Source organism: Orycteropus afer, unplaced genomic scaffold (assembly GCF_000298275.1).
Source record: "Orycteropus afer afer isolate SDZICR_OR568_19922 unplaced genomic scaffold, OryAfe1.0 scaffold00146, whole genome shotgun sequence".
Classification (NCBI taxonomy): domain Eukaryota; kingdom Metazoa; phylum Chordata; class Mammalia; order Tubulidentata; family Orycteropodidae; genus Orycteropus; species Orycteropus afer.
Window position 1 is genome coordinate 7,862,141 of NW_006921733.1, and position 27,352 is coordinate 7,889,492.

The window sequence follows — 27,352 nt, forward strand, 5'->3', positions numbered from 1 at the left end:
TCATGCTCTGTCCATGTCCCAAACATAATTAATTGGAATTAGAAAAAGAAATGAAGAAGATCAACATAAATTTTGAGCACCAAATAGTAATTTAAAACTTAATGAAACTATTCTAACTACCTTAGTATTACATGTGAAAAAAATGAAGCTTAGAGAAATTTTGGCCTACAAAAATTAATGGCAGAGTTAGAAGCTGTTATCCAAACATCTAAACTTTATATTTAAGTTATAGTAAGCTTATTTTCATTTGTTCCTAGAGAAGATAAAAATAAGATGAAATCTGAGTAATATAAAAATCCCATTCTAGTCACTGATTTAAGCATATTCACTAGCAAACTGATAACAGTAGTATCTAACAAGTTGTATGAAGTAGGGTTTGCAATCCTTTCTTATAAGACATTCTTAAGTATCAGAAAGTTTATTTTACCTTGAATACTTTTACCTCTACTTAAATATCCATAACACTAAGGAAGTTTTTTTCAATTATGATTATGTGGGAATTTGACATGAGTAATGCTAGCTCAAAATTCTTATTAAGATTGCACATGGTAAGAATTTACTTTTGACATTGTAAATCTGGCATAAGATAGATCAGTGTATATATTCAAAATTAACATTATAATAGCACATCTTGCATTCAATTCCTTTGGTACCCAAATATTATATTGAGATGGAATCCTACCTTTGTACCCTGGGAATGCTTTGATGCCAGGTCAGTATTTTTAAAAAGTGATCTCTCCAGGATTTCATCATCATGGCTAATTAAAAATTCTGAAATTGAGAACTGCTTTTGCCCCAAAATTCATGAAATCAAGACTCTTAAATAAGCAGAGAAATCATTAAGGCAGCGATACATGCCATTATTTGAGCTCTGATGGCATAGTGCCTTAGGCATTTGACTGCTAAGCAGAAGAAGGCTGGGAGATCAAACCCACCAGCCACTCCTCAGAAGGAAGACTGAGCAATCTGCTTCTGTAGAGATACCCCAAGGAGGGGTTGCTGTCTACTCAACTGGGTCTAATTGAGGCTAATCGGGGGGTCTAATCAACTCAATTGCAGTGAGTTTGTTCTTTTTTTTGGTTATATGCCATTATAATATGTAGGTGTCACGCACCAGCGCTGCCACCCCCCAATAATCTGCATTTCTTGTCAGTCTCAGTGTTAAACTACTAATACAAAAGATAACTTACTTTAAGAAAACTCATAAAAATCCAGGTTTGTGTTGTAAGTGAATTCAGGGAAGCATACAGATTACTCCTTTCAGAAGTGAACCATATTCTTTTAATTTCCAAATATCCTACTGCCTTTAAAACGGTTTTTGATTTGTAAAAAAGTATTGCCTACTTAATTTTAAATGGTAGTATCTGTTACAAATAGTGATAAACCTTTATAGTTGAGCTCTTAAATCATTCTCTAATTGACCAAACAGTGGGCTAGGGGATTTTGTTTTGTTTGTTTAAATTTGCAAAATCAGTGCAACCCCTTATTTAATAATGGCTTTTATCAAAATACAGAGTTAGTAAAGCATAATAATTATGAATTTGCTGCCGGAATTAGAATTTCTGTTCTAATTCTAAGGTGCGTGGGTGACATTGTGGTTATGTGTTTGCCTGCTAACCAAAAGATGACAGTTTGAACCCACCATGGAAGAAAGATGTGGCATTCTGTTTGCATAAAGATTCTAGCCTTGGAACCCTATGGGGCAGAGATAGTTCTGCTCTGTCCTTTAGGTTCACCATGCATTGGAACCCGCTTGATTCAACAGCAACGGAACAGGTTCCACCACTTACTATGACTTGGGAAAGTTATTTACCCTTCAATACGTGTTTCCTCATCTTTAAAAATAGGTTTAATAGTATTACCTACCTCATAAGGTTATTGTGAAGATTAAATGGGTTAGAATATGTAAAATGGTTAAACTAGTACCCTGGCACATAATTGCTATGTAATACTACTATTGTAATTACTAGAATAGTTTTCTTTATAAAATCATGGTTATTAGCTTATCAGGCAAGCCTAGAAAAAATTTTAGAGCCAATAAAATAATAGTAATTATAACAAAAACAACAAAAGTATCTATTACTTATAAGACACAGACTTTGTGCAATCTGACTGCTAGCCAGAAGGCTGGCGGTTCAAACCCACCAGCCACTCCCTGGAAGAAAGGTTGGGTAATCTACTTCCGTAGTTATATGGCCTCTGAAACCCAAGGGAAGGGGTCGCTATGAGTCAGATCTGAGTCGATGGCAGTGGGTTTGGTTTGATGTGTTATTTATTTCCATTATACTGATTTTTCAGATGAAGAAACTAAAACAAAGATAGGTAAATTTAAATATTCCCAATTAACATACTGCTGAAACATATTGCATTAAATTCCTTTGGTTCCCAAGGGGAAGAATGGACAGTGGAAATTAGTGGGAATGAACAGACATGTTATAATTTGTTAAGAATGAAAATAAATTTACCCCTCTTTTCATATGAAGTTTTTTAAGATGGAGCCAAGACTAAAGCACAGGGCCTCTGAATCATGTAGAAACTCTATCAGATCCTTAAGAGGTAATTTGGTAATTAATTTGGAGTTAGCCTTTATTTATTAATATTAATGGAAAAGGGATGGAAGATGTATAATCTAAATATCAGATCATTATAAAGCCATTTTTTATTTTTACTTTGGAATAAGTTATAATTGTTATAAGCAGGTTTGCTTTCATGTTTTACAGGCAGATATGAACATTGATTGACTTATATTTCTTTAACCTGTAGCCAGCTGGGAAGTGGAAGAAGAAATATAGTAGTATGAGTGTTGGTCCAATGGATAAATCACACTTGAGCTAAGATGATAAATCTAATTTTATTTCCAAGAATTCTGTATACTCTAGCTTGAAACAGATTTCCAAACTGGAACTATTTTTTCTAAGGTTATTTTCAAGTTTACATTTGTTTAAAGTCTTGGGACTAGGCTGTGTCAGTTTCCTTAAAAAACCCACTGCCTTTGAGACGTTCCAACTCATAGCAACCATATAGAACAGAGTAGAACTGCCAAAGAGGGTTTCTAAGGCTGTAAATCTTTACAGATGTAAACTGCTTCATCTTTCCTCCCGCAGAGCAGCTGGTGGGTTCTAACCTCCAACCTTTTGTTTAGCAGCTCATGTTCCTTGAGGAACATAAAATTTGGAATCCTTTGCTCAGAGGATAATCTTCAGTTGTTTTGAAAGATAACAATATGATGTGTTTGCTCTTAATAGTATCACCCACTTTACAGAACGCTTTCTCATATATTCTCATTAAACCTTCACAGCTTTGCAGTAGAAAGACTATTATCCTTTCATTTTTTTTTTTTTTATTCTCTGCAGATGAGTAAACAGATTGAGTCACTTCCTAAAAGTTAACTGACAGTTGGGATTTTTACAGAGTATTCTGATATGTAATCTTCCCATGTGCAAAAAGGACAAGGAGGCCACATATTCTGACCTAGAACCCCACAAGAGGAAGGCAGAATCACTATCAGTAGCCCAAGGCCTATTACTGCAAGGCCAGACATGCTGCCTCCCTCCAGCCCTTTCACCAACTGTTCCTCCCAAAGCACCACCACCTCTCTCCTGGGTTCGATAATTCGCTGCAGTGGCCACACAGAACTCACAGATTATGGGGTTTATTAAGGAAGCACCAGGCTACAATTCAAGTTCAGGAAAAATGCTCAGTATCTCTCCCAGCCCACTGTCTCTCAGCCAAGTCTCTCACAGTCTCTCTCCCAGCAGTGCATATCCCTTGGTGTCTTACTCAGCAATGCATGTCTCTTGCATCTCTTTCCCAGCAGCACGTGTCTCTTTCAGCAGCATGTCTTCCTCAACCAGCAGTCAGAGAGAGTTCTGCCTCTAGGAGGCCTCCTTTTGAGCTTGGCAGAGTGGCCAAACCAACCAATCATAACAACAGAATTCTAAGCACCTGAGAGTGAGCCGCCCTTAGCATTGCGTTGTGCCACGCCCAACAGAAATAACTCAGGTGGATAACATTTACAAACAGGAGCTTCTTAGTTGCTCATTCCACCACTGAGTTTACAATGACTCATGGGTAGAAAAGCCATACTAAGTAATTTACTTCACTGCACCATAGCAGCAGCACATTATCTCAGAAATAAGTTACATTAATGCAACATGGCATACAACTGATTTTGTAAATGATAGAGACCACTGTTCAGCAAGGAAAAAGCATTTTTAAAGCGTTAGAAATGTGATAAGCCTAATTAATTTTATTACAGTTGACTAATTTCACAAAATAGTGAAACCCAAAGTTGAAGACATCCACAAGATCATTCGGGCCTGTAGTTTTCAAACTATGTTGAATTCCACCCCTAGTAAGAAATATTTTACATGACCTCCCAGTACACACATATATCTATCTGTACATAAAAATGAAATAAAACGTTCACAAAACAGGAAGTGCCATTACTATGGGAATGCATTTTGATATTTCCTCCATTACAGTTATCAAAATATTGATCTGGGGCAATCTGACCTGATTCATCAATATATGACATTTTATTCTATTTTTTGTAAGTATACTAGAATGTCCAAACAAATTCTGTTACCTAAAATAATTGTTTTAAGACTATATTTACTCCAGTGACATTTGCATTGCTTAAAACCATTTTTAAAATTTCATTTGGAATTGTTGCAGTCACCTGTAAACATTTAAATGTTCCATTTTGTTAAATTTTCTATCTTTGAAGAGTAGTGTTTTTGTGTGTTTTAAACAGCCAAAGACATTTGGAGTCAATTTAGTAATTAGGTGTATAATCTGTTGAGGTTACTGTTAGTACATTTCAGATGCATAAAGCAGCAACAACTTGCAATATGAACTTCACAGTAGAATCTGGTATCGATTTTATGAATAAAAAAGTATTTTAGGATATCATAGTAACTGAGATTGATCAGCATGTATAGTGATTTTTCTACAGATACAAAAAAATACTGGGTTTTTTAAAAGATGTATAGTTAAAGGATTGCTAAACACTAGTATTTGGTAGTTGTTACAAGAAGTTAGGAGTACAAATATGAGCAGGCAGTTGTATTACCTGTTTTCAAGAAAATGTGGGTTCTGCACACCAGTGACTTCCAGCCAAACAATTGACAGGCATTTGAGTTGAACATTTACCTGAGGTAGGTACACTCCTTGGAGAGAACAAGCATGGGAGAAAGAAGGGCTGCTTATGCACAGGGAGACAGCTCAGGGGGCTGGAATGCATGGAGGGATGGACACAGGGAAGAGGTAACTGTCGAGAGGAGGTGGGAGGGGAGCTGTTGCATTGTGGTAAATTGTGGTCAAAGTCATGAGACAAAAGTGTATGTGAACTGCTGTATGGAAAGTGAATTTGCTCTGTAAATTTTCACCCAAATCACAATTATAAAAAAAAAAGAAAAAAATGTGGGCTCTGATCTATTAAAAAGTAGTAATTTACACTATGCATTGTTATGAAAGACCACAGACTGCTTCACTATTTATCCAGTATATTCTTAATTGAAATTATTTAAATGACTTATAAATATTAAGACTTAATTCTTAGCTTTCTATTCTAATAAAGGGCTACTAGCAAACAATTTTAAAGTCAAACTTCTCTATGTCATTGTTTTTGCTGAAATTATTCACAGCCTAGATTTGTTACATACAAGTAATAGAAGGACGAATTCTAATTTTTGTACTTTAAGAACTGAGTCTTTGAGAACCATCACTGTCTTCACTGGCATTTTTACCAGTTTGCTTCCTTTTCCATTTAAAAACAAATAAGTCAAAACCTCTATTTTACTCCCTATCCCTACTCTTTGTCTTTTTTGTTTGTTTGTTTCTACTTATCTTTATTTTGTTTTCATCCTAATACTGCTAGTCACCTTTTCACATTTATCTTTCCACTCATTAGCTAGAGATGATCGCTATGGAAAATCCTGCAGACTTGAAGAAACAACTGTATGTGGAATTTGAAGGAGAACAAGGAGTTGATGAGGGAGGTGTTTCCAAAGAATTCTTTCAGCTGGTTGTGGAAGAAATTTTCAATCCAGATATTGGTAAATATTTTAGTGATGTGATTATAGTGTGAAATCATCCTTTGTAATTAAGAATTTATTTACCTTAATTCACAAACATTCTCAACTAAGAAGAGCAACAGAAGAATGTTTTAGTATGGATTACCTAGAATTACAGATCATGACTAACTTTGTGGGTTTTGGGAATTGATTTGAATCGTTCCTTTATTGACATTCTTATTTAGATTATGTAACCAAATAGTTTAATATAGGAAATTACCTCTAAATTGGGGCCACTTTAGAATGGAGCATTAGAACAATTAAAGGGATTTGTGTGCTCTTCTTGGTAATCTAAAACATTGATCAAATTTGTGATGATTCCAAAACCCAAGCTTCCATAGAACAGTGGTCTGAAAAATGTTGAGAATGCCTCAGAGTTGTATCATGCTCAGACAAAGTTTAGAAGAACTGGTTGGTACCATATTTGCTCCAGGATTTCTTGGGGCTTTAATTGTAATATTTCTTCCATATGTTTTGAACTCATTATTCACCCTACATCTAATGATGTCTGTCTCTGAATAATTTCCATTGAACAGTTTGTGAAACGCTGATTTACATATTTAAGTCTGAAAGTGAAGGAATTAGGTTTCAGTTTTTCATCCTTTTTGATTGTGACATAAAGTAGGAAATGTAGAACAGGAAGGACTTGAAAAGTATGCCTAAAATGGAATTTCTCTTGAAACCAAGGATGTGTGTTTGTGAGATTTCATCAAATTTATTAATTAATTGTTATTGTCAATCAACTGTTCTTAGCCTTCCTGTTGCCATATTTATAACTAAATTAACTGTTTTGGTCATCCATGTAACTTTTTAATTGCAATCATGTTGTAATTTAGACTTGCAAAAAAAATTAGATCTAAGCTGTGAAAGTCAAGTAAAATAATTAGGTGATTTTTAAGCTATTATTCATAAAGATTAAACTTTTAAAAAATGCTTAAGCATAATTTATGCTCTAGCGATCAAGAGGGCATTTTAAAATTCCTTTTAGCTTATGTGAAAATGAAGGAAAATTCCAAAAGCTTTTAAAATTCTTGGTAAACTGATTGTAACCTTCATGACCAAATTATTTTCTTCTTTGAATTTTTTGTTTTATTGTTGTTGCTACCATGTGTTTTCAGTATTGCAAGGCATACTCTTTTCTTTTTTTCTTGATGTAATAAAGCATTTTGATACAGTTACTTGGGATGCATACCTCACAAGTGGACTCTCGTGATAGGATTGGTAGGGTGAAGCCCATTTCTTCAGATGCATGAAGTTACACAGGTCCTTCCAGGTGGTATGTATTACAGCTAAGATAGCAGCTTCCCAGGAAACCTGATTGAGAGGCTGAAAAAGTTGGTCTCAGAAGGGGTAAAATATAGTTAATGTGTTATATACTGCAGTTTTTGAGTTGGGCTGAAAAAGTTGGTCTCAGAAGTGGTAAAATATAGTTAATGTGTTATATACTGCAGTTTTTGAGTTGTACTGAAAATTATAGGAGTTTTTTGTGTGGATTTTTTTGGAGACCTAAAGTTGAAAATAATATGTCTGTTCACTTTCACAGTAGCAATTTACAAGCACTTTAATAAAATGAAAAAGTTATATATTCCGTTACAGTATTTTTTTCCTTATGACATTCATTTAAAGGGTAGAATGTACTATTGTCATAGTAATGGCCATTCACGTAGATGAAACCAAACATTCCTATCCTCTAATGAGTGAAGACCCTGGGTAGCACAGTGATTTGCTGTTGACTCTGCAGAAGAAAGGGCTGGTGAACTGCTTCTATAAAGGTTATAGTTAAGAAAACCTTATGGAACAGTAACACATGGGGTCACCATAATCTGGGGCAGACTTGATGACAGCTAACAACGACTGAATGTTAGAAAAATAGCCTCCAGGGTTTGGAATAGTGAAAATTATGTGAAACTGAAAGAAGATTATAAATGCAGACTGCTTTTGTTTTCCCTATTAGTTTACAATTCATGTATGTTTTAAATAGCTTGGATTTTGTGTATAAACTAAGTTTCTCTAAATTTATGTACTTGATATCATCTAATGTTGTTAGAAAGGTGCTAGAAAAGTTATTATAGTGTATAATATTGAAAAAATGTAATTGTTTTGTTAAACAGTATGTGTGGAATAATTATGTTTTATACATTAAACATTTTCTAAGTATGATAGCCTTTTATCTTGACTAATAATTTATTGCTTTTATTTTTCAACCATTAAGTGAATGAAGTATAAATACTACTTTTTCACATGTTAATGGAAGACTGGATAGAGAACTTGAGTTTGACTAGCATTTTCTAATTTCTTAGAAAATACACCAAAATTGCTTATTTCCTTGGTTTCTTGAAACTATATGCCATCATTTGCCATAGTTTATAAGAAAGTCAGAATGTATTTGAACATTGGTTTCTCAAGTGCTAAACTAATAGAAAAAGTAATTTTTGTTCAGGTAGTACAAATAAGTTTTATATGTGTAATTTTTTCCAATTTTTATTTTGCTTGTGTTTCATGGTTAGTCTTTAATGGAATACAAAAGTAATATATTTTTTAAAAATCATTTCTTATAGGTATGTTCACATATGATGAATCTACGAAATTGTTTTGGTTTAATCCATCTTCTTTTGAAACTGAGGGTCAGTTTACTCTGATTGGCATAGTACTGGGTCTGGCTATTTATAATAACTGTATATTGGATGTACATTTTCCCATGGTTGTCTACAGGAAGCTAATGGGGAAAAAAGGAACTTTTCGTGACTTGGGAGACTCTCACCCAGTAAGTTCTTTGATTTTATTTAGTCAATCTCTTAGATTTTACTTAAATGCAAAAATACAGTTTTACATTGAGGGGATATTTATTCATACACCTGATAAAATCAAATTGTCTTAATCTGATAATGTACCATGAACACTGATAAACTCAGAGACAATTTTTTTTTATGTATTGCTGTCAACAAGCAGCTTTTGTAAGATTGATTCTGTAGAGCAGTAGCTTTTAAATAATTTTTCCTTTTTTAATGAAATAGTATGAGACTGCCAATTGAAGTCAGAGCTGCACTGACTGAGGGGCTTGGTGACTGCGTTGTGTGTCCATTTCTCTCCCCTACCTCTCTCCTAAACTTGAGGGCCCTGTGAGGTTTTCATCAAGCCCAATGTGAAATCCATCACTAAGGATGTGATACGGAGTTACCAGCAGAGAAAAGGACATCACATCAGGGACAGTCTTTTTGTAGTTTCTATGTTATAAACCATTTGATAGACAGAAGGGATACTATCTATGCTTTCATACTAATGGACAGAATTCATTGTCTTCCACAAAAAATGAGACAAACTATTTGTTGTATATTTTAGTTTTATGGTAGCTTCACTTTTCCATTTCTGATTGTTAGGTTCTATATCAGAGTCTAAAAGATTTATTGGAGTATGAAGGAAATGTGGAAGATGACATGATGATCACTTTCCAGATATCTCAGACAGACCTTTTTGGTAATCCAATGATGTATGATCTAAAGGAAAATGGTGATAAAATTCCAATTACAAATGAAAACAGGAAGGTAATGTTTTTATTTCTTAATTGTTCTTGTCTCTTTATTAACAGAGTTTCAAAGTATATATGCCTGCCCTTTTCAAAGACTTATCTAGTAGTCTGTTTCAAGAGCCAAGAAGTCAACTAACCAAATTCATGTAAATGATGTAACCACATTTTTCTAAGCCTTGGATTGGCAGTAAATGTATTTACTCTGTGATTGTGTTTTTTTAAAAAACTCAGTTACAATTAATGTGTTACAGTAGTATTTCAGACTTTAATATAGCACTAATGAATGTTTTTCTATCCATGGAGACTTTGATATATTTTATCCAAGGTTTTAAAAAGTCTGTTTTGGTTTTTTTTTCTAAGTGGAAAATTTGAAAATACTGAAAAGGGTGAGAAAAATTAATTATCATCTTTCATAGTTCTACTTGTTATTTATGGTTAATATTTCTAGTACATATAACACACATCTTTTTTTGTCTTCTTTTTTTACTCTGCCTTTTACTTAGTTCTTTTTATTTTGGAAATGAAATCTTTAATGTTCTCAGGGTAAGAAAAACAGAAGTCAGATCTTAAGCCTGATAAGAATTCACAATTTTGTTTTCTAGAGACTTCTCTCTACCTCATATGAGTGCAGATGTCATTCTTATGAAAGGCCATCATATAATTGCCATTAGTTTACATTATACTACTGTACTACCTGACAGCTTTCAAATATTCATTCCTGCCATTATGTTCAGAATCATAAAATGGTCTCTGTATGAATATTTTCAATTGTATGTTTTATTGTCAGAAACTCTATAACCAGATTGAAATGATATAGAAGGTATAGGGATGGTGTATTCTAAGAGGTCAGATTACGAAGACTATGTTAGACAAAAAATTCTCAACTTCAGCACTGTTTAACATTTTGGGCCAGATAATTCTTGGTTGTGGGGGCTGTCCTGTGCGTTGTAGTGTGTTTAACAGCATCCCTGGTCTCTACCCACTAGAAGTAACACCTTCAAATCATGACAAGTAAATATGTCCCCAGACAATGCTAAATGTCCCCTTTTAGGATTCTCCTCCCTTCTTCTCCCTTCCCATTGAGATCCACTGCCTTATACATATCATTAAATGCGACCTAAATAAATTGTTTACATCTAGAAGTTTTTGACAGAAGAAGTGAAAGGATAGCTGGAAAAAATTAGATGTTTTTTTTATAGACATGACTTAGTGTGAATTGGAATTTGAAAGTTGCAAAAATAAATCTGTAAGGGAACAAAGAAGTACCTACAACTAGGCCTTTTTATGTCTTTGCTTGATTTTTCTTTGCTTGATTTAGGAAGATTTTTGTATTTTTAACATGGGTGACTTCATATGATGACATGTTACTTCCAAAAGAGCTCCTTATTAAATTATTTTATGAATTTATATTATGAATTTGGTGTGGACTAGGCACTGTGGTAGGTAAGCACTAAGAATAAAGAATTCTCAGGCTAAACAAGCACAGAGGGAGTTTTAGTGTAGGGTATTGAATGAGTACTCTTCTAGGAGGCAAAAAACATTAGTATGAGAGGACATTGTTGGGTACCAGACCTCTTTTAAAGGAGGAAGACATGGAGTAGGAGATAAACAGCTCATTGTTGCTAGACCTAAAAGCAAGAAACAAAGTGTTTTTCATTTTAGGTTGTAGAGATAAGTGGGTTTCATGATTACAGTCTTTATATCATATGTTTTATTGAATAAATGATAATCTACACATGTATATTCCATTTGTGACATAAACATACATCTGGTAAGTATTCTTTAAATCAAATTTGTGTTTTCTATTGGCTGAAAAACTATTTAACTGGCAAGAGGAGAATAACCTAGAACATTACAGAAAAAAATATGTTAAATATTTAGTAAAACTTTAATAAATCATGTGCTTATATAACTAAAATTTTGATTAGTTCTCATTAAGTTAGGATACAAAGTACATATTCCTTTCATGATCTCGAAGAGTAACTTTCATATCAAAACAAAATGCCAACTTTTTACTGAACTAGATACAATAGACAACTTCTCTAATAATCTGTAATAGAAAATATGAGACTTCATGGTTTGCTCAAATCCTGTACATTTCATTCTGTTATAGATCTTGACTTTTGTAAGTAAAGTGACTCATCTAAATGTGGGAAAAGAAGCTTACAGGGTTTGAAATGTCTCAATTTGGCACATGTAACTGAGGGGACCTAAAAGTAATACAGAGGCCCTAGCTTATATGTATAACCAGTTTATATGCATACCTTTTACAGTCTAATACTGGCTATTGCTGAGAGCTATGAATTATAAAATGTATTTCATTTGTATGTGTAAGATTGGAATTTTTTAAAATATTCTTGAATGTTTTTCATTGGGGGAAATAAAAATAAAAGCTGTGCAGCCCAGTAGCTTACTGTGTTTTGTTTGCATGACACATTATAAGAAGTTCTTGTGATTAATGTTTTCTACAGGAATTTGTCAGTCTCTATTCTGACTACATTCTCAATAAATCAGTAGAAAAACAGTTCAAAGCCTTTCGGAGAGGTTTTCATATGGTGACCAATGAATCTCCCTTAAAGTACTTATTCAGACCAGAGGAAATTGAATTGCTTATTTGTGGAAGCCGGGTAAGAAAGCAGGTGTCTGTAAAAAAATAATGTATTGATTTATTTGTATTGTTGTGGTATAGCAGATGTTAAAGATTTTTTTGTATTTGCAGAATCTAGATTTCCAAGCACTAGAAGAAACTACAGAATATGATGGTGGCTATACCAGGGACTCTGTTTTGATTAGGTGAGGTGTTTAATTATGAAAAGGAAGATTTGATTCACTACAAGAGTGTATACTCTAGACCTGTATCTTTATTATTTATGCTTTAGACCTGTGTCTCTCTGTACTTTTTTCTCAATAAGCAAACACAGATTCTCAGTCTGTAAATTTAGAAGTGTATCTGTAATATAATCGTTACTTTTTAAAGTTGTCTTGTGATTCGTATCCTGAAGTGTTGTAAGTTTTAAGTTTTCTTCTACGTTTGGTAAAATTTGTCTATAACATTCCTGGCTTACTGCTGGTTGAAAGGTGCTGATGAAAATAGAACTACCACCTCTCAATATTCCTCCTTCCTTTAGCGTTCTTACATAACTTCCTTGTATTGAGCACCTTTTATGTAAAATGGTACATCCTTTTATTTCACTATTATGATTACATGCCAAGATACATACTAGTATTTCCTTTTTATATCTAAAGAAACTAAACCCCAAATTCTCACAGAAAGAGACAGAACTTTCCAATTCTGTTTGCTTCCAAGCAAATGCTTTTATCTACTGCATTACTTCTCTGTACCATACTTTACAATTCTGGAAGACATGGGCTTTCCCGTCGCCTGCTGAGGAGATTATTAAAGTGGATATGGATGCCTTTTTGGCATCCACTGGTGAGGTGAGGTGAGAAAGCATACAAGCACGTACCTTCCTGGAGATTTTCCATAAGTTACTGCTCTAGGACTCAAGTACAGAGACACCAGAATGAGTATCAGTTGTATCTATGAAGAGGTAATGTTTTATTGTATTTTCTTTTATATTTTATGTTATATTTTGTTTTGTCAGTTTGGTTTGTAGGAGGTTACTGATACTTCCTCTTTTTGGTACACCCTTGATCATTTCTAGCACCAATGGTGAACATACTTACTTTTCATAACCACTATTCTGCTACTTGGGAGCTCTGGTAGCATAGTGCCTAAGGCATTTGACTGCTAACCAGAAGGCTGGTGGTTCAGACCCACCAGCCACTCCTCGGAAGGAAGATGGGGCAATCTACTTCCATAGTGATACTGCTTCGGAAACCCAAGGAAGGGTCGCTATGAGTCAAGTCTGACTCAACAGCACATAACAACAACATTGTGCTACTTAATTGGAGTTTCAAAGTTGACCCAAAAAGGGGTTGAGATAACACAATAATAATAGGAAAACCTTACTGGGAGTCACATGAAGGAGTATCACAGTGATACCTCTGTGATACTGATCTATAAACATGAAAAAAAGTACCATCTTAATGTTTATCTGAGACTAATTGAAAATAATCTTTATGTTTTTATTATGGAGAAAGCATTTTTGAAAATAAGGTCTTAATTTTATTCTTTTTATAACAAAATGCTTAATTGAGACATATCTTAAGATCATTTGTGAATACAGATAAACTACATTTAAATATCAACCCTGCATTTAAAATACTGACCTTTTAAACTACAGCATTAAAAAACAAAGTGCAAAAATGTTGTCACAAGTAAGTTTTTATGCATAAATTTTTTAATTGCTGAAAAAGGTCTCTGATTTAATTTCTTGTGTGACTACTTAGGCACAGCCTTTTAAAGGTTCTTTTTCATTTTCAAAGGATTAGTCAGACTCATGGGAGCTCTGGTAGCATAGTGGCTAAGACACTTGCCTGCTAACCAGAGGGCTGGCGGTTCAAACCCACCAGCCACTCCTCGGAAGGAAGGTTGAGCAATCCTACTTCCGTAGTGATAACTGCCTCGGAAACCCAAGGAGGGGTCGCTATGAGTCGGGGCCGACTCGACAGCACATAACAACAACAGTCAGACTCATATTTGATCCCTACCTCCTTCTTAAGTGTTGGGATAATCAAAGTCTTGTTATTTTGTTCTCTCTTAATAATTTTTATCAGCATTGATGATAATCAAAATCCATTAGTTCATGGAAGGTTGGCATATGGTGATACTCTCATTCATTTTTCCTCCTTTTTTTATTTTTTATAGAACTTCTATCCAGAAAATCTAAGTGTGTGTGTGGGGGGGGGGTATATCAGGTAAATTAAATACTTGTTTCTTTCCCATTATTTAGCAGTCATGAAAATAATGCGATTTCATATTTTTTTCCAAATTTTATCAGAGTGGTGGTGATGTTGGTATGTGAGATGAAATTTGGGTATAATTAAATACTCATATCTTAAGTGGACAGTTTAGAGAGTTTTGGCAAATTACATCCATATAACCATACCTCATGCAAGATAAAGAAGGATGTCCTCATTACCCCAGACTTCCTATGTGTTCCCTTATACTCAGTCCTCAACCCAAAAGGATAGCCACTGTTTTGATCACCATCACCCTTCATTAGTTTACTTTCTCTTGAATTTCATATAAGTAGAATCCCTTAGATCCAAGAATGTTTTCAAAATTCATCCATGCTATTGACATTAATCTGTAGTTCAATCTTTTTATTGCAGAGTAATGTTCTGTTAAGCTAAGAAACTTCATGAGTAAACTGTAAACTAACTTTGCCAATAAGAAAATCAGCACAATGCTGGGTCCAACTTCTGTAGTTTTCTGACACCAGCCATCCCACCGCACTCTCTTTAATGGGTTTGATAATTCATTGCATTGTCCACAAAACTTACAGAAACACCATATTTGTGATAACTTTAATATAGCAGAGAAGAATATAAACAGGGAGAGATAAATTAAGAAATTCGAAGGGCAAAGTTCCAGGAAGTTCCTAGCATAAATCCACTTACATTTCAAAGAGGACCTTCGTTCCCTTCCCCAAACTGATGTTCGTTCTTACTTAGTGGGTATGCTGCAACTCAGTTGTCAGCAGATGTGCCACTGTTCAGATACTGAGTTAACATCACTACTTCAGATATCGGTGGGTGCATTGTGATTTCTGCTCTCACCTCCACCCCAGGTCCTCTTGCCTGGATTTGTTCCTGTTGCTGACTGGTCCAACTTTAAAACCAGCAGTATTGAGACAGTTCTAGGCCAGGTTCAGCTCTAGATTGACATCACAACAACTCTTAGAACCAGACTGCTCTGTAGTCAGTGCCCCTGCTTGAGGCAGCCACCTGTGCTCCAGACAGACCCTGCACAACCACCTCTCTGTGGGTTGTTGCAGCCTCATGGTACTATTTCAGGCCAGGGCCCCTTGCTACTGCATCTGGCTTTCTTACTTCCAGGTGTACAGCTCTCAGCTGGGGTGTCTGGTGCTCTCTCAATCTTAAGTGTAATACAGCTCTTCACTGGGTCTGGTAAGTTCTTAGTGTAGGCCCCCATATCCTGAAGGACATGTTCCCCCCACCTCCACCATCACCACCACCAGGGTCTTATTATCCAGGAAGCCCCTAAAATCCTCTGTTTCAGCCATTTTGTATAGAACATTTCTTGTCAATTGCAAGGGAGGGGCCTCCCAAGCAGGATTGGAGCCCAATCAGTCCTCCTAGCTGTATCAAGGCCCAACCAGTCCTTTTCATTGACTCCAAGCCTTGATTCTTGATTATCCTCAAAATTTCAGTGATCTAGGTCTTGTCATTTATCAGGCAGGCCAGGCATCATAATTGACAAACCATCACATTGTTTACAGCTTACCCAGGAAGTGTCAGTCAACTCAGGAAATCCCTGTTCTTTTTTTTTCCCAGAAACCCATTACACCAGATCTATTCTGTGAATATGCAGAATTTGTTTATTCATTCTCCTGTTGATAGACAATTGGATTATTTCCAGTTTAGGACTATTATGAGTAAAGCAATATGTAGTCTTATGTAGACCTATGTTTTCATTTCTCTTGGGTAACCATGTAGGAGTGAAGTTTCTGGAAACTTTATAAGAAACTGCAAGAATAATTCCAAAATAGTTGTTATTTTACATTTCCACTTGTTGTTGTTGTTGTTAAGTGCCGTCGAGTCGTTTCCGACTCATAGCGACCCCATGCACAGCAGAACGAAACACTGCCCGATCCCACGCCAGCCCCACAATCCCTGCTATACTTGAGCCCATCATCGCAGCCACCGTGTCAATCCATCTTGTTGAAGGCCTCCCCCTCTTTCGTCGACCCTCCACCCTACCAAGCATGACATCCTTCTCCAGGGAACGGTCCCTTCTTACAACATGACCAAAATAGGTGAGACAAAGTCTGGCCATTCTTGCTTCCAAGGAGCATTCTGGCTGCACTTCCTCCAGGACAGATCTCTTAGTTCTTTTAGCAGTCCATGGTACTTTCAGCATTCTCTGCCAGCACTACAACTCAAAAGCATCAACTCTTCTTCGGTCTTCCTTATTCATTATCCAGCTCTCACATTCATACCAGGTGATTGGAAATATCATGACTTGTGTCAGGCACACCTTAGTCCTCAAGGAGATATGCCTTGCTCCTCAGCACTTGAAACAGTTCCTTCGCAGTTGACTTTCCCAATGCTACACGTCGTCTAATGTCCTGACTGCTGCTTCCGTTGGCATCGATTGTAGAACCAAGCAACGTGAATTCTTTGACAGCCTCAGTCTTCTCTCCATTTATTGTGATGTTGCTCATTGGTCCAGTTGTGAGGATTTTTGTTTTCTTGATATTGAGACGTAATCCATACTGCAGACTGTATTCTTCAGCCTTCTTCAGTAGGTGCCTTAAGTCATCCTCACTTTCAGCAAGCAAAGTTGTATCATCTGCATATCTCAGGTTGTTAATGATTCTTCCTCCAATCCTGATACCAGGTTTTTCTTCATATAGTCCAGCTTCTCGGATTATTTGCTCAGCATATAGATTGAATAAGTGTGGAGAAAGGATACAACCCTGACACACTCCCTTCTTGATTTTAAACCATGTAGTGTCCCCTTGTTCTGTTCGAACGACAGCCTCCTGGTTAAGGTACAGATTTCTCATGAGTACAATCAAGTGCTCAGAAATTCCCATTCTTCTCAATGTTATCCATAATTTGTCATGATCCACACAATCAAATGCCTTTGCATAGTCAATAAAACACAAGTAAACATCTTTCTGGTATTCTTTGCCTTGAGCCAAGATCCATCTGAGAACAGCTATGATATCCCTTGTTCCACGTCCTCTTCTGAATCCGGCTTGAACCTCTGGAAGTCCTCTGTCAATATACTGCTGCAAGCATTTCTGAGTTATCTTCAGTAAGATCTTACTTGCATGCGATATTAATGATATTGTTCTATAATTTCTACATTCTGTGGGATCACCTTTCTTTGGAATGGGCACAAATATGGATCTCTTCCAGTCAGTTGGCCAGGTAGCTGTCTTCCAAATCTCTTGGCATAACTGAGTGAGTGCCTCCAATGGGGCATCTGTTTGTTGAAATATCTCAGTCGGTATGTCATCAATTCCCGGAGCCTTGTTCTTCGCCAGTTCTTTCATTGCTGTTTCTTTGAAAACCTTATGAATAGCAAAGAAACATTTCCACTAGCAATGTAAAAATGTAAAATTGCAGTTGTTCCACATCTTCGGTACTTGGCAGTGTTAATCTCTAATTTTATCCATTGTTGTAAGTGTGAAATGCTATCTCATTATGGTTTTAATTTACATTTTCTGATAACTAATGGTGTTGAACACTAAGATTCATGTGTTCATCGATTAATCTTTCATGAAGTGTCTTTCCCCATTTTTTGAGTTGTCTTTTAACTGATTATAAAAGTTTTTTAAAAACAATGCATTCTTGATTAAAGGATATTTTCTGATATATATATTGAGGATATTTTCTCGTGGTCTGTGGCTTCCCTTTTCTTTTTTTATTTTAATGAGCAGAAATTATTTATTACCTTTGTTGAAGTCAATTTATGCTTCTTTTTTCTATGGTTACTATGCTTTTTATCCTGTTATATCCTTGCCTGTTCCGGAGCCACGAAGATTTTTCTCTGATGTTTTCTTCTAAGATACTAGATACTGTGAGGTTTAATTGTTTTGATATGTTTATCTAGTCACAGCATCATTTGTTAAAGAGACCTTTCCTTCTGCCATTGAGTTACCTTTGCACCTTTTTTTTTTTGGTCATACATTTTAACAGGTTTTGGTATGAAGGTTTTACTGTCCTTGTAATAATGAGTTTATTTTCAAAAATATGTCTGTAAAATTGCTATTTTTTCTTAAAATATTTGTATGCACTGGTGAGAACATCTGGGCCTACAGTTTTGTGAGATTTTTATTGTTTACTTTTTAAAATTTTTATTTTGAAATAAAGATTCACAAAAAGCTTTTAAAAATTTACAGGTTACTCCCAGGTACCTTTGATTCATTTTCCCAGAATGGTAACATCTTGCATAACTGTAGTACAAAATCAAGAAATTGACATTAGTATAATCTATGGAGCATATTCAGATTTTTCTAAGATTACTTGTACACATTTATGTGTGGGTGTATACATAACAGGCCTATCCAATTTTATTATGTGTATGGATCGGCATTACCACCATCAGTCAAAGTGCAAAATTTGTTTCATCACAAAGACTCCCTCATTGTAGCCATATTTACACCCCTCTCAATCATCCTGCACTGACAGCCACTAATCTCTATGTCTCTCACACTTTTGTAGGATGTTGAAACAATGTTTTTGTGTAGTATGTTATTCCAGTTAAGCTTGATGTCCCCTGTAACCATGATCCTGAGCCCATAGGCCCAGTCTCAGGGTGTTTGGCTGTAGCTAAGAAGTTATCATCACTTTGCCCCATTAGCTCTATTACATATATGGACATTCTTATAGCACATACAAATACATGTATAGAAATATAGTCCGATAAACTTATCTTACCCTAGTTTTAATATCAAAATAAATAATACTGACCTTATAAAATGAATGGGAAGTGTTCTTTTCTACTTTCTGGAAGAGTTTATGTGAAAGTGGTAGTTATTCACTTAATTGTTTGGTAATATTCTCCAGGGAAACCCTCTTGCCTAGAGATTTTCTATTGGGAGTTTTTTTTTTTTCTTTTTAAATTACAAATTCAGTGCTTTAATGATTGTAACAAAAACCCCATTGCCGTTGAGTTGATTCCAATTCATAATGACTCTATAGGACAGGGTAGAACCTACTCCGTAGAATTCTATGTATATAGCTGTAATCTTTACAGAAGCAGACTATCACATCTTTTTCCCACAGAGCTAATGGTAAGTTCAAACTGCTGAACTTACACTTAGCAGCTGAGTTCTTAACCAGTGCTCCTGCTCCTTTAATAAAGACTATTAAAGTTACCATTCATATTGGGTGAGTTGTGGTAGTTTGTGTTGAAAGAATTGCTCCATTTCATCTTAACTTGTCAAATATGTGTGCGTGGACTTTCCTTATTATTCTTTTGATGTTTCAGATTCTGAATTAATAATCCCTTATTCTTTATATTAGTAATTTGTGTTCTGTTTATTATCAGTATTGCTAGAAGTTTGTTGCATATATTTATTTTATTGAAGAACCATCTTTTTGTTTCATCTTTTTTTTCGTTTGTTTCCAGTTTCTTTGCTTTCAACTCATTATTTATTACCTTCCTTCTGCTTGCTTTGAGTTTGTTTTGCTCTTTTTAGTTTATTGAGGTAGGAGCTTTGATTATTGGTTTGAGACCTTTTCTAATGTAAGCATTTAGTGTTTTAAATACCCATCTCAGCCTTGTGTTAGCTGTGTCCCAGCTCTTTCGATATGCTGTATTTTCATTTTCATTCAGAATTATGTATTTTGAAGCTCTTTTGGCACAGTATGTGTTTTTGGTGGATTGATCCTTTTTATGTGTGATGTGATGTGTCTCTGTAAATTCTCTTTCCTGTGAAATTTATCTGATATTAATCATCTTTAATGCTTCATTCCTTTTTAAAATTATTATTTTTTTTAATTTTGAGATGGTTGTAAATTCACATGCAGTTGTAAAAATACATTACAGACAGACCCTATAAACTTTTGACCCAGTTTTCCCTTAATGGTAACTGCGAAACCTTAGTACAATATCACATCCAGGATATTGATAGTGAAACAATCAAGATACAGAACAGTTCTGTTACCACAAAAACCCCTTACTTTGCCATTTTATATCCATACCCACACCTCCACTCACTTACCTCCCCATCCCTACTCCTTGCCCTAATCCCTGTTGTTGTTGTTGTTGTTATGTGCCATCAAGTCAGCCCCGACTCATAGTGATCCCTCCTTGGGTTGCCGAGGCAGTATCACTATGGAAGTAGATTGCCCAACCTTCCTTCTGAGGAGTGGCTGGTGGGTTTGAACTGCCAGCCTTCTGGTTAGCACTCAAGTGCCTTAGGCACTATGCTACCAGAGCTCCTGCCCTAATCCCTGGCAACCACTAATTTGTTCTCTATTTCTTTAATTTTGTCATTTCAAGAATATTCTATAAATTGATCATTTATGGTATATAACTATTGTGATTTTATATTTCTATCTATCTATATATGTATATTTTTTTAACTCAGAAAAATTTCTTTGAAATTCATTCAAGTTGTTACATGTAATATTTCATGATATGGATTTACCATAGTTTCTTTAACCATTTGCTTGTTGAAGGACTTCTGGGTCCTTTCCATTTTGGGGCTACTAAAAATAGAGCTACTATGAACATTCATGTGCCGGTTTTTGTGTAAGCATAAGTTTTCATTTCTCTACCATAGATGGTAAGAGTATAATTTTTTATTTTTAATATTGAGTTTTGACTTTTTTTTTCATATCTATATATTCTAGATACTACTCTAGCCTTCCTCTATTGAAATACTTTTTACATATATACAGTTTGCATCCGTTAAGTCTTTTTCTGGAATTTGTCTGTTTCTCCTTTCAGTTCTACCAGGTTTTGCTTCATGGATTGTAAGACTGTCATTTGGTGTGTACACATTTAGGATCACAATGTCTTCTTGGTGGATTGATCCTTTTATTTCTATATCTTGTATTTTTCTTTGTTCTGTAGTCTGCTTTATCTGATAGATAAAATAGCCATTCCTGCTTTTTTATTTAATTAATATTTATGTGATACATCTTTTTTGGTCATTTTACTCTAAACCTATCTATGTTGTTTTTGAAATGGGTTTCGTGTTAACATTATAGTTGAGCTATGCTTTCTTATCTATTCTGTCAGTCTCTGCCTATAAATTTTATATTTAGGAAATTTCCATTGCACATAGGGTGTCTACGAGTCAGAGCCAACTCGATGGCACTTAACAACAACATATTTAACATATTTAAGGTTATTATATTATTATATAATAAATATAATAATAAAATTATATTATATTATATTGAGAGCTCTGGTAGCATAGTGCCTAAGGCACTTGACTGCTAACCAGAAGGCTGGCAGTTCAAACCCACCAGCCACTCTTTGGAAGGAAGATGGGGCAATCTACTTTTGTAGTGATACTGCCTCTGAACCCCAAGGAGGGGTTGCTATGAGTCAGGTCCGACTCAACGGCACATAACAACAACAACAACGTATTATATTAGATATGTTAGAGCTAAAGCCTCTCATTTTGTTATTTCTTTTCTGTTACTTCTGCTTTGGTTTCTTATGATTACTTGAACATTTTTTAGGATTATTTACTTCTTGAGTTATCTGTAGTGTTCTTTTTTGTGTATATTAGTTTGTGTATTTTTCTTGGTTGCTCTGGGTGTTACGCTACATATAATTAACTTCACTGGTATTAGTACCACTTTGAAATGTGGCAACCATGCTGCCATTTAAGGTCCCTTTACCTTCCCCACTTTTAAATATTGTCTTGAATATCAATACTGTTACATTTTTGTTTCACTCATCAAATAATGATAGATAAAATTCAAGAGGAGTAGGATAGTCTATTGTATGAACCCATATTTCTGCTATTGACATTCTTTTTTTCCTTCCTGATGCTTTCAGATTCTTTGTTTTATTGCTTTCTTTAGCCAAATATCAAAGGTAGGCCTGCTAATATCAAATTCTTTTAGTATTTCTTTTTCTAAGGATGAGTTTATTTCCTCGTCCTTTTTCCGGGACAGTAGTTTCACCCATGTGGAATCTGTACTTGATGGTTCTTTTCAGCATTTGAAAAATTGTACTACTTCATTTTTAACCTCCATGGTTTCATCTGGGAAATTTGCTGTCATTCTAATTATTGTTCTTTTATACTTAATATGTCCTTTCTCTAGCGCTTACAAGATTTTTAACTTTCTCTTTAGTTTTCAGAAATTGAATTATGACATCTTTGCATGAATTTCTTTTGTTTTATGCTTTTCAGGGCTTCCTCAGCCTTTTTATGCTTTCAGAGTTTTCTCAGCATAATCTCTGGGCTTGTTTCTTTTGTCACATACGGAAAATTTTCAGCCATTATTTCTTTATATTTAGTCTTTCAGCCTCACTCTTTCTCCTCTCCTTCTGGAGTTTAATGATACAACTGTGGAATCTTTTGTATAGTTTCACACATCTCTGAGGCTCTGCTAATTTTTTCCATCTATTTTTTTGTTTCTTGTTCAGATTTCTATTCTCTTTCATTACTGTTTTACTATTGAATGCGACCAGCGATTTTTTTCTCTTACTGGCTTTTCAGTTCTGTGATTTCCATTTGGTTCTTTTTTGTTATAACTTCTGTTTCTTTGTTGAGATTTTTCTATTGCTACATTGGTTTCAAGAGAATGTGTCACTTGTAAGATCATTTTTTGATGGCTGCATTAAAATCTTTATTAGATAATTATAGTATGATTTATCTCAGTTATGGCATCAGTGAATTTCTTTTCTTCATATTGTAATTTTCTTGATCTTAGTATGGCAGGTAATTTGGGGTTGTGTCAGGGACATTTGAGTTCTGTTTAAAGTTTTACTTTAACAGGCTATCACCCTGTTTTTAGGGTTAGTGTGCAGGCTCTGGCCTACTTTTATAAGCTGTAGTCTCAGTGAAAATCTAATCATCAGTGCCTTTATGATGCTGTCTGGTTCATTTATTTCATTGTACTTGGGCTCACACTGGTCCTTTCTGGTGCTGCTTAAGGGAGTAAATTCTGAGCAATGTTATCTGTATTCCTTGTTCTTCCATATAGCTCCTGTTGGGCTCTGCTAGTGTAGCCTCAGGTGCTAACTCTGTTAGTCTTACCCATTTAGTTCCACATTTAATAGTTAAGAGTTTGCTACTCTGTCACCTACTTTTAGTCATTTTATTTGATTTTCTCTCCTTTTGATCTGAATAAATTTTAGGAGATGTGAGTAGAATTGAATCTATGCAGTTACAACTTGGATACAGAAATTTAGAAGCTTCTTTTCCTTTTGAACTTTCTAAATAGATGGATTATTTTCTCATTCAAAATTTTAAAGTAGCACACACCACTTCTGGGAAGAGAGAAATTTTGGTCAGTAAGGGTTTCATTATATAAACTGATTATACTCTCACTTGGGAGCTCTGATAGCGTGGTGTCTAAGGTACTGGCCTGCTAATCAGAGGACTGGCGGTTCAAACCCACCAGCCACTCCTCAGAAGGAAGATGGGGCAATCTGCTTCCGTAGTGATACTGCCTCAGAAACCCAAGGAGGGGTCGCTATGAGTTGGGTCCGACTCGACGGCACATAACAACAACAAAATAATCTCACTTAAGTTCTGATTTTTCAAAAAGCAGCAAAGAAATAGCTCCTTAGTAATAGAGACATACTGGTCACTATGGTTGTAGCTAGCCTGATACTTGTTGCAGGATCTGTTTCCTCCACTCAAGAACGCCCTTACATTTGCCTTCCTGATGTACCTGGTTCTGTCAGATTTCAGAACGCTTCTGTACCTTTCGGAGAGGATCAGCTTTTCCCTTTTGGCTAAAAGCTCTGGGCTGCAGCAGATTTGGTTTTTCTTGCCAGCTGCCCTATGAGGAATTACCTGTCTTGTAGTCTGATTCCTTTTTGTCCTAGCTGAGAAATGTTCCTGAAGATCCAATGTCTACTTTCCTTTTGTTGCTTATGGTTTCTGCTAGGTGAGGGGGGGTTTGCAGGAACTGAGAGACAGGGAGGATGTTTGAGTGACAGGGAATCAAAGTGGCAAAAGATTGGAGAGAGCCAAGAAGTCTAATAAAGCTTTTAACCAATATCAGATATAATGGTATTGTACCAACAAAAACATTAACAGTTTGGTAATACTAATAATGTATTGGAATACTAGAATATGAAAAATTGAAATTGTAATTACTGCCATGGGAAGTATGAAAATTTCTGCCAAGATTCTGGAAAGAACTGTGCAAATAAATAATAAAATGCATTGTGTCATCAACTGAAAATACTGTTAAACTTTGTCTAAAATCTTGAAATTCTTTGGCTGAAAATCATTGTTCACATTAGATGTGTAGGTTTTATAGAAGTATGTCAAGAGTGCTTTTGATGAGCTTGCATTTTGTTGGATAGGACTCAGAATAACTTTGTGTCATTATTTCATGACTTTATTACATAGATTTTAGGAATGACAAGGATTAAATCATTCTCTTAAAATAACCACATAAGGTAGAAAGACCAGAATAATTCCCTGCCTCATACAAATCATACACCTTGGTTCCAGTTTATGTAAAATTTGTATACGTTTGTAGTGCTGTGATTAGAAGTGTGGTTCTTTTTTACTATTCTTTTTGTCCTCCCGCTACCACCTGAAACATAAGTAGAGGATGAGTGGACAAGGAGAATAAGGAAGAAGGGGTAAATAAAAAATATATATCTGATCACGTTCAGAGTTAATTTTTCAAAGTACTTCCTTTCAATCCTTTTCAGTACATTTTAGTTTTGGATTTTATCTTCTGTTACTACATAATATACCACCAGGTGATTATAATGTAATGATGAACTTAAGCTTTTGTTTTATTTAGAACTGTTTCCTTAAGATAACTTTGTGTAAATGGGATTACTCAATCACTAGGTCTGATACTAGCTTCCAAATTGTTTTCTGGTGATTTAAGGAAAAATGTTAATAGAGCTTAGTTACAATAAATCATCAAATTAAAATTGATACTAGATCTTTTCTCATTAGGGAGTTCTGGGAAATTGTTCATTCATTCACAGATGAGCAGAAAAGACTGTTCTTGCAGTTTACAACTGGCACAGACAGAGCACCAGTGGGAGGACTAGGAAAATTAAAGATGATCATAGCCAAAAATGGCCCAGACACAGAAAGGTAATTATGAAATTATGACTACATACTAAAAACTTTGCATTTTACTTCACACATGTATAAAACTATCCTTGTAGCTTCCAATAGAAATTTTTAAAATCACATGAAACATTAGGTTCAAAGAATATTTTCTTATTAATGTTGAAGGAATTCTTTTTAAAGCTGGCCTAGTTTAAAATGGTTTTAGGGCTCGTATTAGTCTGAAATTTTGCAAGTTAATACAGTTCATTCAGTTTGAGGTTAAGAATTTATTAATTGAAAACCACATTATATAATAATGGTTGACTTTTGGGTCAGGAGCTGATGGTCTTTCAGCATTAGATGATGCTAGAATCCCTAGTTGGGTATTATTGCCATTAGTGTTCTTTCCCCATTGTATAACTTAATATGTATGAGCAGCAATATATTTAATGGTTAAAATGTATAATGGTTCCATTAATGTTCTATGCTATTTTATACATAATATAAAATATAAATAATATAAAACTTACTTACTGCATTCAGCCGCTAACAAGAATATTGGTGGTCCAAAGCCACCAACCACTCTGTGGGAGAAAGATGAGGCAGTCTGCTTCCATAAAGATGTACATCCTTGGAAATCCCATGAGGCAGTTCAGTTATGTCCTGTAAGGTCCGCTATGAGTCGCAATCAATTTGATGGCAGTGGATGGTTTTTTTGTTTGTTTGTTTTTTAATTGTTAGCAATATATCTAATAAACATTAAAGAGCACAGAATTTGAAGTCTTGAAAACTAGGTTTAAATATCATCTCCACCTTAAAGGAAGTCACTTAATTTCACAGTGACTTCAACTATAAAGTTGAGAGACTGATACCCACTCTCTGGGTTTGTTCTGAGAAGATTTAGTTAAATGAGCTACACAGTTTAAGCACCTAAAATAATATTTAGTATAAAGTAATAAATCAGTGTACCTCTTAGAAGCAGCAGCAGCTGCATTAAATATTTGATAGTATAAAGAGAAACTGATACGTGGTGGTTGTAAAGCAAAATATTTATGATTTTCATTGATATATAGTCTGTACTACAGGGCATCTTAACTATACATGCCATCTAAAAGTAGTATCATTTAATATTGATCATATTTCCTTTGACTTACTATTTTCCTTTTTTTTTTTTTCCACTTTCTCTCTACTTAGGTTACCTACATCTCATACTTGCTTTAATGTCCTTTTACTTCCGGAATACTCAAGCAAAGAAAAACTTAAAGAGAGATTATTGAAGGCCATCACATATGCCAAAGGATTTGGCATGCTGTAAAAAAGAAAAAAAAAAGAAAGAAAGAAAAGAAAAATGAGATAAAATAAAAAAAGAAAAGGGAAAAAAAATGAATAAATATAATGAGGGATGAAATTTGTGGTGATAGTGTCCCAGTACAAAACGGCTGTAAGATAGTGAACTACAGTAGTCATCTGTGTCTGTGCCTCCCTTCTTTATTGGGGACATACGGGCTGGAACAGCACATTTCAGCTGCTTATATGAACAATTTTTTTCCTTTGTATGTGTGTGTGTGTGTGTGTGAAAGTATTACATATTCTTTCACTTGTATGTATAGAGAGAGGTTTTTCTGAATATTTATTTTAAGGGTTAAATCACTTTTGCTTGTGTTTATTACTGCTTGAGGTTGAGCCTTTTTGAGTATTTAAAAATTATATACCAACAAAACTACTCTCCCAAGGAAAATATTGCCATCATTTAGAGACTTACGTAACCTTCAAGTATGTGCTGTTTTTTGTCCCTGTATCTAACTCAAATCAGGAACTGTACCTTTTTTTTTTTTTTTTTTTAACAATTTGCTTTTGAAACTTGAAGTCTTGGAAACAGTGTGATGCAATTGCTGCTGTTCTAGCCCCAAAGAGTTTTC

At 35.0% G+C, this 27,352-nt stretch overlaps 1 protein-coding gene across 1 annotated transcript in view; it reads left to right on the forward strand.

The window, feature by feature from the left end:
- The window catches only part of UBE3A (ubiquitin protein ligase E3A), a 113,175-nt gene extending 86,427 nt beyond the window's left edge, over positions 1 to 26,748 (forward strand). Inside the window, exons 6-12 of the mRNA XM_042781665.1 lie at positions 5,915 to 6,059; positions 8,636 to 8,841; positions 9,455 to 9,619; positions 12,075 to 12,230; positions 12,323 to 12,396; positions 25,332 to 25,475; positions 26,628 to 26,748. Coding sequence (XP_042637599.1) covers positions 5,915 to 6,059; positions 8,636 to 8,841; positions 9,455 to 9,619; positions 12,075 to 12,230; positions 12,323 to 12,396; positions 25,332 to 25,475; positions 26,628 to 26,748 — 1,011 coding nt within the window. The remainder of the gene's footprint in view (positions 1 to 5,914; positions 6,060 to 8,635; positions 8,842 to 9,454; positions 9,620 to 12,074; positions 12,231 to 12,322; positions 12,397 to 25,331; positions 25,476 to 26,627) is intronic.
- Positions 26,749 to 27,352: the final 604 nt, after the last annotated feature.